General features: G+C 42.2%; 1 protein-coding gene across 3 annotated transcripts in view; it reads right to left on the bottom strand.

Moving 5' to 3' along the window:
- Window positions 1-12157, bottom strand: part of TTC7B (tetratricopeptide repeat domain 7B) — a 240407-nt gene that overhangs the window by 116976 nt on the left and 111274 nt on the right. For all 3 annotated transcript variants that reach the window (XM_068541558.1, XM_068541569.1, XM_068541578.1), the window contains exons 8-9: window positions 5015-5078; window positions 1049-1186 (exon numbers count right to left, since the gene is read on the bottom strand). In XM_068541558.1, the coding sequence (XP_068397659.1) occupies window positions 1049-1186; window positions 5015-5078 (202 nt within the window). The remainder of the gene's footprint in view (window positions 1-1048; window positions 1187-5014; window positions 5079-12157) is intronic.

Raw genomic sequence — 12157 nt, 5'->3', positions numbered from 1 at the left:
AGATTGCGAGGGCTTTTTTTTTTTTTTTTTTGAAGACTGAGTAACCATTGCCCTGTATAGTCACCAAACCAAAGACTAAAAAAAGATCCAAGCCACGCAGGCTCATCTGTTCTCCCAAGGCTCCTGCCTAATGTGGCGATGCACCGGCAGGCAGGCTACAGGGTGAGCTGGGTGCTTATCTGATTTCAGCCAACCTGTTACTGTATTTCATTCCCTGTCCTCGTGCCCAGAGGCTGTTGCAATGTGTGTAAATTTAGAAAAAGAAAGATAAATAACATGGGAAAGTTCATTTTAACAAAAGGAGTTGTTTTTCTTCCCTTCTTTCTTTTTACTCCACTAAAGAGAGGATAAAATGATCTTGTTACTGATTTAGCCCCTACCAGGGTGGATCTGGCATTCTGGGCGGGGACTCAGTAATGCATAACCACAGCGTCAGATTAACCAGCTTCTTCTGAAACTGTAAAACTGTCAGGCTTCCATCCTAAATGTTTCTTAGCAGCTGAGGGCATGAGACGGCAATGCCTGCTACAAGATCTGTAAGCAACTGGGGTCTCTTCTGAACAAGTAAAAGACTCTACGTGAAGACAGTGTTTACTCCCCGTGAAGCCTGTACCAGCTCACCCAACGTACACTGTGCCGGAAGTTGCCAGTGCACCAGGAGTTATGCATCGATACCTTATATAAAATAAAACCTGTTTTACAAGGAAATTAATATCACACATGGGAGATTGGAGTTATGGTGGAAATTACACTGAAAGAGAAACTGCTTGAGAAACGCCTGCCTTCTCTCATACGTGAACTAACCCCAGTGGGTTTATGGACCCTTGGTAGGAGATGACCACCAATGAATTCCACCACTTAATCGTTTAGCCCAATTCGCATTTTGCAGAGATAGAAACCAAAGTTAAGTGATGGGCCCAAGGTCACATGTCTGCCAGCGACGGGGGGTGGGGGTGGTAGGGACAAGACCAGGTCCCACAGCTCTTCACAGTGCTGGTACCGCCAGCACTACCCACTGCTGGAAGTCAACCAGACTCAAGGGCTGTACCTCTGACAGCATCTCATACTGGCCTCTTCTTCCAAGAGCGATGGTCAGTAGATCATAGACCACAGATGCGCTCTGTAAACTGATGAGGCGGTCGCTCTTGTGCTCAGGTATCCTGCTCAGCACAGCGTCCCGGTTGGCCTGAAAACAACACAGAAGAGAGAAGCAGACGGTGAGCCAGCCCATGCACACAGCTGTCACCTTGCGCAGAGAAGCCATCCAGGCTCTCCTGCCCCTGAGAGCTTGCCGAGGGTCTGGAGACAAGGGCACAAATGAGCAAGGGGTCATTTATTCAAAATCCCCAGAGCACCACGGCACATGGTAACATGGTATTATCCAAACGCTGAAGGCCTGGCGGGCACTTGTCCCTGTCAGCAGGCGTCTGGAGGAAGCTTTAGGAGTCGATGCAAAGCAGGGTGGTTTCCCCTGGGCTCGGGTTCACAGACAGCCACGCTGCAGACACAGCTGCGCTCTGGGGCAGCAGAATCATCCATCAAGTGAAGCCCTGCTGCGCCTCACTTGTAGATCCTGTTTCTGCTGTACATTAAAGAGTGGGAGAAAATTCCCAGCCCCACACTTCCCATCACCAAATGGTGTCATCAAGTTCCATCAGTCCCACAGAGATACAGCGTACTTTTCCTCTCTCACCCAAGCCACGTTCAAATCCCTATATGACATCTTCATTGGAACAGACTACAGAAACGAATTCAACTTTGTTTAGGGAAGCACAAAACAGATGTACAAGAGACAGCAAGAAGCAAACGGATTTTTGTTTTAAAAGACGTTAGCACAGAGGACCCAGGAGAACACCAGGGCATGCCTATTTCACTCCCCCACTGCTTAGCACAGAAATACAGCAGGTGCATTCAAGCTTATTCATCTCATCTATCTAGAAATCAACCGCTCTTCACAGTGACTTGTTTTCATTACTTTTGAAATTTCTCCCCCGATTCCTCCAGGCATATCACATGTACTGGAGACTCTAACCATAGCTCATTTTCCTTTTCTCCCTAATAGGGAGTTCAGTATCAATAAAGTTAGATTTTTCCTGTCTTCTTTTCCTTGCTAATGAACAGAAGTCCATCCCTAGGAGCACAGAAAGGGCCCCTCCGTTCTCCCCATGGAAGTGGCACGTGCAGGGCGAGGGTCACTGGTCCAGGCGGGCTGATGTCTACCTTCCTGCCTGACACTCGGAAAGGCCACGCACACAACCTCCTGCTCACTAACGAGGTGAATGCTTTCTTTCGTGTGAGTCCAAGGCATTGCCCTGTAGCCTCCTGTCAGTACTTACTCATTTTAAAACTCCTTACTCTTAAATGTCAAAGACAAATAAGAATATATAAGACAGGCCACTTCCTACAAAGTGAGTCATCTCTTATGGAAACAAGCCTGCTTTTGAAGATTTCATTCTAAGCTTTTCTTGTTAGGAGTGCCTTTCGAGCCAACAAAAGAAGCTCTGAGGAAAATACGGCCTGCTGTAAGTGGTCTCATTTTATTTATTTCCTCTAAATGTTCCCTATTGAGATCAATGCCTGGGAGAGAAGGGAACAAGACAAAACACCATTTAAGAGAGATTTTCAGGTTATGCCCAAATGCGTTTTTTTTTTTTTTTCTTTTTAAAAGAAAAAGTCTATCAGTGCTTTTTGATTAAAAAGGTACAATATAGAACCTCAAACAGGTCCACAAATAATAAATGTCCCAGAACATTGTCTCAGTGGTAGTTGTACTAATACGGTTCTGATAACCCCTTTCTCCTGGGGAAACTAATTTGACTTGAGGTAAGAATGCAGTTCAATTCCAAATGAGTTCTTGTAGGTGGAGGGACTATTGACAAATTTATGCTCCTAAGTTAAAATTAGGACCAGTAAAGAATACAATTTTCTCAGATACCAAAAAAGCCCGGCAATTCTCATTTTGGTTCTGAAATTGAGCACATCTATTTTCGGTCTAAAAACTGAAAAAAATCAAGTAGTCAAGGGAAGTGAAAAAAGACTTCCAAAGGCAACTGAATTTAGATTTCTACCTACGTAACTATGGAATGATTTACAGAGACAACATAATCATTTTGGTTGGCAACCTAGTCCTTCATATTTACTGTCATTGGATTTCACCATCCTCTGAAGAGACTTCCTGGAAATTAAACACGACACAGTCAGATTTGACTGTCTCCAGGGGACCCGAACTTTGAGTATTACTAGTTTCTACCACTTCAAGGAGGGAGCAGGGGAGTTGGGGACATCACTCCCAAGACAACAACACTTAGAGCGAGCATTCTAGAGATGTGGCCATGTTTCCCAAATTCCAATCTGGAACACACGATCTGACAATAGGACTCAATACTTTCAATCAGAATTGTCCAAGAAATCGAAAGTGTATGCTCACCACGCTTTCAGAATTTTTACCCCGTTACTAACCAAGTCTGCCCAAAGGAAGCTAAGTGCCAGGTTGTGAAGAGTCCCGCGATGAGGCCTGTGTGGGCAGCCCCCCCACGCCGCCCCCCACCCACAGAACTGATGACGGTGAGACCTGCCCGTCTGAACACCAGTTACTGGAGGCCACTGGGCGCCAGCCTGTGCACATATGTGCCTCCACGTCTGTGCCAAGGTAGAGTAGAGGATGTAAATGACACCGCCCTAAGTCACCAGCTGACAGTCAAGGAAAGATGAGCCGCAGGGGCAACCTGTTTCCTTCAGAGGAAGTGGGGCCAATGATGTCAGCGAGCTTCCAAATAAAAAGAAGCGGTGACTCAAGCAGTCTCGCTCTTATAAACATCTCGGGGCCATTACACAGAACAAGAAAACCCAAAGCTTTAACTTAAGGCAAGAACGCTACGCTGCCTGCCTAATCCCAGCCTCTTTGCCCCTCTTTCACTCAGCACACAGGCATTCCTCTTGTGCTCCGTTTCTAAGTCTTTCTCCCCGAGTGTATTTCACGCCTCCATTTAAACTGTCTGCTTGGGGAAGAAGGGAACACCTTCTCTTGCTTTAGTTACGCCTCCTTTTCCTCCTTCTTTCTCCTCCTGCCTGCCTGGTGGGGGTGGGAGTTATGGAAGAAGGCAGGATGCTCTGCTAGAAGAAGCAGCAGACCACTGCATGATGCCTCCATTCTGCCTGCTCTGGGCCTCCGGTCCCTCGTCTAAATAACTAGGTGGATGTGAGGACCTCTAGGTCCCTCCAAGTTCCAGGGGCTTGCTGTTCTGCTCAGCTGCTCAGCAGACACCACTTACTTGCCAAGGTATTAACTACTATAACACAGATTACTCCAGAATGTTTCAAGCCGGGCTGTCATGTCTAGCGATACGCAGAGTAGAAACCCAGTAAATGATGAGTGATGAAATTGTAGACCTACATTTGATATCCTGGCCAAACACTAAGAAAACATTTCAAAGGAATTTGATGGTCTGGCAAAAACTCCCTCACAACAGCAGAGCCAGGTAACAGGAGTGGGCTCTCTGGGCCTGAGCTCTGCAATGCCCGGGGAACAGGTGGGGGTTTGGGGAGAGGACCTGGGCAGGAGGACAAGGCAGTTTCATCAGACTGCTGCTGTGGAAAACAGAGGTTCAAGTATACAAGTGTTTCACCCCCAAATTCTCCCTCCCACCAAGGCAAATGGAGAAGGCTCATAAAGGTTACCTTTTGGGGGCTTCTTTCCCCTTTCACGGTTCCTTTGGTGGTCATATAGTTACCCATATACAACTGTGTTAGTGTTCAATCAGTACTTGGTGGATAAATGAATGAACTAAGGGAAGAGAAGCTCCACGCTCCAGGCTGACCCAGGGACATATCTGGCCAGTCCAAGAATTAGAAACGTCCCTTTTTTTTAAACCACTATAGTTTTTTCCCATCAGGTATCCCCTTTGGAAAGTACTCTTCTCCAAAGAAAAAGAATCACTATCCTGATGGAGTCACCATATCAAAACAGGGACCCTAGGAATAGGGGAAAAAAAATGTAAAAACACATTCTACTCACCATTGATTCACTAATCAGCAATAACAACAGGGCTTCTTCAGTATTTTCTTGAGGACAAAAAATGCTGTATAAAGAAAATTGACTTTGATATATGGCAATTTCAAAATAACACAAAATACATGACTAAGAGCAGAACTGAAGGCTAACAGCTTCTAGATTTTTATATAGTGTAGAACCCATGAAAAATACTGTATAATCTGGGCCCCTGAATTAATTTGTTTATTTCTATGGTAATCTATGGAATGTATAAATTTTAACTACGCATTTTAATAGCAGGCAGCTGGGTAAAGCTGTAGAAACCAAGTTAAAAGCCCAAAGAACGTTTGTGCCTATTATAGAGGCGGAAATTTTGATCACTACAAACTGACGTTATCTAAATAACACAAGCTTTCTCCTAAACCCATTACGAGGTATAAACTGAAGACATTTCACTACATGGTACTCTTCTTACCTCTTACTTGCTAGCTGGCGTATTGTATATTGTCATTTAGATGAAATAGGAGATAGGAAGCAATTTTAGAGTTTGAATGATTTCTAGAATACTGTAAGAACTTACAGTGAGCTGTCTTACTCAAACACACGTGTACTATGGCGTGGCACGCAGGAGCTGTCTTATTCATCAACTTTATGGGATTTGGCTGAACTCTACCATCTTGGATTAAAATAAAAAGATTTTAAGCTCAATGTTGCTCAGGATTAAAGAACAATAAAAACCAAACATAACTCTGGTCTCCATTCCCTATATCCTATTTTTTGTGCTTTGAGCGTTTTAAATTAAAGACCTCCAGGGAATTCTCTGGTGGGCCAGTGGTTAGGACTCTGCGCTCTCATCGTCCGGGGCCGGGGGTTCAATCCCTGGTTAGGGAACTACGATCCCACAAGCCGCGGGACACAGCCGGAAAAAAAAAAAAACCTCCAGCATTTTCCCCCGTTCTAAAGTTCTAGCATCCTTTGAGTAGAATTGTAAGTCTTATCACTAGTTGGGCCAAACTCAACTCTGTTTCTTTTTTTTTCGGTTCTTGTTTTTTTGTTTGTTTTTCGGCCATGCCAGGCAGGCATGTGGGATCTTAGTTCCCCCGCCAGGGATCAAGCCCGCACCCTCTGCAGTGGAAGCGCAGAGTTTTAACTACTGGACCGCCAGGGAAGTCCCACCAACTCTTTTTTGTGGAATGGTAGAAGAGTGCAATAAAAATGAACTTGGTTAAAAAAACTCCTGGATGTTTTGGAGATGACTAAATAAAGACTAAATTTACATCTTCCCAGGGGTAATATTACAATCATTTAACTTAAGAGAAGGGATGATTTCCCCCCCAAAATGGCCAAAAAAATGTTTTCCAAATGATTACAAATATTCGTTCTCTCTGAAGTGCTGGCAAATTTTGTATTGTGTCAAAGGACCATGAAGAGTAAGAAAAGTCCAGTGACTGATACCTTTTTACAATTCGGTCATCCCTGGAGGTAAGGAAACCACCTGTGGGATGGTTCCTATTGCTCTTGCAGGGCTAAAATTTTATAAAAGGGCTGGCCTGTGAGCGAGAAGCAGGATTCTGGAATGTGCAGTGACCTCCTTAAAGAGGTAACTTGAGAGGTGATTTGGGTTTTTGGAAGATGGAACATTTCTTTCCCCTTAAATTCAGAAATAGAGCCAACAGGCTTTGAATTAAGAACGCTCATGTGTGTGTGTGCGCCTGTGTGCCTGTGTGCCTGTGTGTGTGTCTGTGTGTATCCCCATCCAGCAATCAGTTCCTGATATCCTGGCTCATGCTTACATGAAGTTGGAACCTTATAAATAAAGCAGAACCATTAATCATTTTTTTCACAGCTACCCAGTTCTGCATTGTCCAGACTAATTGAAAAGAGAGGGAGCCCATTCTAATCATAACTTAACACCAGCAAATTCAGTCCAGAGATAATCCCCAAATTCCATTTGAGCCATCTAGCCTACTTAAATGCGAGGTTGTGTTATTTTTACTAGAGCTGCTAACAAGTAGCACATTAACTGATTCTAATTCTACTTCCTCTACCCTTCTTTTCAAGGCAGGAAAGATGGGTACTCAGGGGCACTGCAAAGTTCTCAGGGCTGGCAGGAAGAAGTGGGGGGCGGGGGAGGGGGAAAGGATAGTTTTAAGAGACATGCTTGAAAAACTACCCACTGGAATGCCCCCTTCTCCATAATTATGAATTCTCTAGATCTATTTCTGGCCATTCTTTCCCTCTTCCTTGCCCAGGGAAGTGTGGAGCTCAGGGTGGACAGTCAAAATTGTTGGGGCCTTCCTTTTGTGATATTATCCTCTTGGGGCCCAAGAGCCTCAAGGGGAGATCCTGGGGTGCCCAGGCCTCAGCCTTGTGGAGCCGGAAAACTGGGGCCTTAGACCTGGAGGAAGTTGATTGAAGGGATGGTCGTTCACAGCTTCGGTTCTGCCATCAAGTAGTTGTTAGGACCCTTCAATGTCCCCCATCTTTATACTTTGAACAGCATCCTCATCCTTACCAAAAGCCTCTGCATTGGCTACCAGGAGGTTCAGACCTGTATTTAGCACGCCATGATAATTACTTTCTCCTCTTAGGCCTACCGAGGAGTTTAGCACAATGTATGGCACTCCTAGTTTTCAATAAATCATCATCCGCTTCCTGGCATATTAGTGGTTTCTAGCTTCCATCTTTACTTAGTGCTAATTATCTAGTCTAACATGCATTTAATTATCTAAGCCACCTCAAGTGCTTTTTACAAGGAGGAATACAATGGAAGTAAAAATATACTTGAGTGACATGCACACATATGTGCACTAAGAAACATGTATAAGAATATTCATAGCAGCACTATTCCTATTAGCTCCAAATAAGAAACAACGCAAATGCCCATCAAGAGTAGAATGGATCAACAAGTGGGAGTATATTAATAAAATGGAATACTATTCAACAACAAAAACAAACTACTACTACATGCAAAAATATGGATGAATCTCTCCAGTATAATGTTAGACAAAAGAAGTTAAACATAAAAGTACTTAATATATGATTCCATTCATGTAAATTTCAAAAAAAAAAAAAAAAATGGGCCAGACTAATTACAGTGATAGAAGTCAGGATAGGGTTACCCTTGGGCAGGGAGTAGTAACTGGGGGAAGGTACAGAGAGGCCTTCTAGGGTTCTGGCAATGTCTATTTCTTGACCAGGATGCTAATTACTTGCATGTGTTCACTTAGTGAAAATTCATCAAGTTTTCTACTTTTGGTTCGTGTATTTTTCGCAATGTATACTATGTGTCAGTAAAAAGCTTACTTAAAAAATAAGTAAACAAAAGTCAATAAAATTCTTCATAGAAAGATCTAGAAGAAGGGAAGCAAGGAGGCCCATGGCACGTGATTCTTCCTCTCTTTTTTTATCTTGGATTATCAGCATTTTATTTCCTTTCAACATTTAAGACGGAGAGAGGATGAGCATCCTGTACACACTTCACATCCAGGTTGCAGTGACAGGGAGGGGAGTTTTCTGGCAGAGGTTATTTTTCATTTATTGTCCATTATGACCAATGGTCCTGAATGGTCCGTGTGGTTTGCTGGAGCTGGAAGGATCTATGGCACATAAAGTTTGCTTTGTGCTCATGTTCCTCATAAGAGACTGAGGAGAGAGGAGAGAGGAGGGACCACCGGCCAAAATGAGATTTAAACATCATCTATGGATTCCCTTTTTTACCTCCCAACTCACATAACTGAACTGGTGATAACATCTTTTTGCCACAAAATTGCTTGATTGGAGAGTCCTGTCTTGTTAATAAGGAAGCCCCAAGCAGATTTTCTCTCTTTACTAATAAATCAGAAGTAAGGGTATGAACATGCAAAACTAGAAAGCTAAAAGCTGATGGTGATAACTGAAGGAAGAAAGATTAGCACAGAGATTAACTAACTAGAGAAACAGAAACACAATAGAGAAAAATCAACAAAACTGAAAGTTAGTTCTTCAAAAAGATCAATAAGATTTGACAAACTTTTTAGGTAGACTGACCCAGAAAAGAAAGAGAAGACTCAAATTACTAAAAGGAGAAATGGGAAGTGGAAGAGGGTACATGACTACCAATCTTACAGAAATTATATGTGTGTGTGTGTATGTGTGTGTATGTGAATACTATGAACAACTGTATGTCAGCAAATTAGATAACTTAGATGAAATGGACAAATTTCTATAAAGACACAAACTACCAAAACTGAAGAAATAGAAAATCTTAATAGCTCTGTAACAAGTAAAGAGAGTGGATTAGTAATCAAAAACATTCCCACAAAGAAAAGCCCACGACCAGATGGCTTCACTGGTGAATTCTACCAAACATTTAAAGAAGAATTAATAATAATTCTCCGTAAACTCTTTCAAAAATAGAAGAGGAGGGATTATTTCCCACTCATTCTATGAGGCTAGTATTATCCTAATACCAAATTAGACAAAGACATCATGAGAAAAGAAAACTATAGATCAATTATTTTACGACTATTGATACAAAAATCCTCAAGAAAATACTAGCAAATCAAACTCAGCAATAAATAAGGATTATATACCTAGTGGGATTCACCTAGGAATGCAAGGTTGGCTTCATATCTGAAAATCAATTAATGTAATACATCACATCAATAGAATAAAGGACAAAAGCCAGATGATCATCTCGGTAGATACAGAAAAAGCATTTGACAAATTCAAAACCTTTTCACAACGAAATATACTCAACGAACTACTAATAGAAGGGACTTTCCTCAACCTGATAAAGGGCATCTATGAAAACCCACAGCTAACATCATACTCAATAGTGAAAGATTGGACGTTTTCCCCTTCCTAAGATCAGGAATAAAACAAAGGTGTCCACTCTTGGCACTTCTATTCAACATTGTACTGGAAGTTCTACCCAGGGCAATTAGGATAGAAAATGAAATAAAAGCCATTTATGTTAGGAAGAAGTAAAACTATATTTGCAGATGACATGATCTTGTATACAGAAAATCCTAAAGAATCTAAAAAAACTATCAGAGGGCTTCCCTGGTGCCGCAGTGGTTGAGAATCTGCCTGCCAATGCAGGGGACACGGGTTCGAGCCCTGGTCTGGGAAGATCCCACATGCCGCGGAGCAACTGGGCCCGTGAGCCACAACTGCTGAGCCTGCGCGTCTGGAGACTGTGCTCTGCAGCGGGAGAGGCCACGACAGTGAGAGGCCCGCGCACCGCGATGAACAGTGGCCCCCGCTCGCCGCAGCTGGGGAAGGCCCTCGCACAGAAACGGGGACCCAACACAGCCATAAATAAATAAATAAATAACAATGAAAAAAAAAACTATTAGAACTAATAAACAAGCTCAGCAAGACTTCAGTATACAAGATCAATATAGAAAACCAATTTTACTTCTATATACTTGCAATGAACAATCCCAAAATGAAATTAATAATAACAATTCCATTTGTGATTGTATCAAAAAGAATAGCACACACACCAAAACACCCTTAAGAATAAGTTTGACAAAAGAAGTGCAAACCTTATACCCTGAAAACTACAAATTGTTGTTGAAAAAAGTTAAAGGAAACCTAAATAAATGGAAAGATATCCCATGTTCATGGATCAGAAGACTTAATATTGTCAAGATGGCAATACTCCTCAAATTGAGCTACAGATTAAATGCAATTCCTACAAAATTCCAGTTGCTTTTTTTTTTTTTTTTTTTTGCAGAAATAGACAAAATGATCCTAACATTCATGTGAAAATACAAGTGTTTGGGGGATGGCGGATGACAGCTAAGGGGTGCTAGGTTTATTTTGGGGGTAGTGAAAGTATTCTAAATTTGATTGTAGTGATGGGCTATGTGACTATATTAAAAGCTATATTAATGTGAATTGTACACTTTAAATGAATGAATTATATAGTATGTGTGTGAATTATATCTCAATGAAACAGTTTAAAAAAAATGACTGTGTGTATTTGTGTGAAATGAAACTTGTGTCTCAGTAACCAGTCACATGGGAATCTTCCTTTTAACTAATAACTGCATTTAACTAGATCTGCATTTTGCCTCGATAATTCTCCTCGTACAGATGGGGAAGCTGATGTTAAAAGAGTGACAGAGGCTGAGTGGTTCAGGAAACAAGGGAGAAGTGGCCAGCACTGTGAGCTTCTCTGCCTTCAAGGGGTGAGGCCACATTGGAATTGCACCCAGAGAGACACAGAGCTCCATCCATGTGTCAAACTTGATTGGAGGAGGGAGCAAGAACTAGATTCTTCAATATACTGGCACTTTGGCTATTAAGAAGCATCTGAAGCAGAAGAAAAATCTAGGGTCTATTTTTAAGATTTAAATATCACCTAAAAAAGAACCCCAATCCTGCTGCTAAATAGTTCATAATGAGGGGTCAGCATTTTAAAAGTGAGAGTTTGAGAATTGCTAGAACAGATGTTCTACGAATCCAGATAAGTACTAAGGAGTAAACACAGGCAAAAGTTAAGAAAATGCTCACTAGTCTGAATCCATACAAGAAATGCAAATTGAACAACAAGATGAGGAGGGAGACAAATGCCAGGGTCAATTGAAGAGGATTAAGAGGCAGTTACCCTGAGAAATGCTGCCCCTTTTAAAATGCGGCATTGTGTTCAGAAGTCACACGTGTAATAACTATCTAATCACCCCATCTCTGTCAGTGCTTTCTGGGGCCTCAGAAGCAGCAGCCTGTGGTCTTTCAGCCATTTTTCCAATTTGTAATGACTAAAGAAGGTTTCCGTATTTATTCTTACACGTTCCCCTTTGCTTCACGGAGAGGTTCTGAAAAGCCATCATGCCTTGTCCTTGTAGGAACAAAGACGGGAAGGAAAGCTTTGAGGGGAGGAATAGAATGAGTCAACCCCTATTCCTGTCTCCCCGCTTTCTTGTGGTCTCTCTCCCTCCCACCTCCTCCTTCCCGGACCTGGGGAAATCCCAGGCTGAGACCGGAGTGTTTCGCTAGCCCATTTTCCTCAAAGGTGATCAAGTTCCAAGTTCAAAACTTAAACCAATTAAAACATTCTAAAGAGACATCACCTTCCAATCACCTGTAAGTTATTAAATTCACCTTCTTCTTACAGCTAATTCAGTTTAAAACAAGTTTTTAAACAGAAGGATCAAGGAATTGCTGAGGAAAAGA

This window comes from Eschrichtius robustus, chromosome 1 (assembly GCF_028021215.1).
Source record: "Eschrichtius robustus isolate mEscRob2 chromosome 1, mEscRob2.pri, whole genome shotgun sequence".
Lineage (NCBI taxonomy): Eukaryota > Metazoa > Chordata > Mammalia > Artiodactyla > Eschrichtiidae > Eschrichtius > Eschrichtius robustus.
This window is presented reverse-complemented; position numbering and strand designations above follow the sequence as displayed.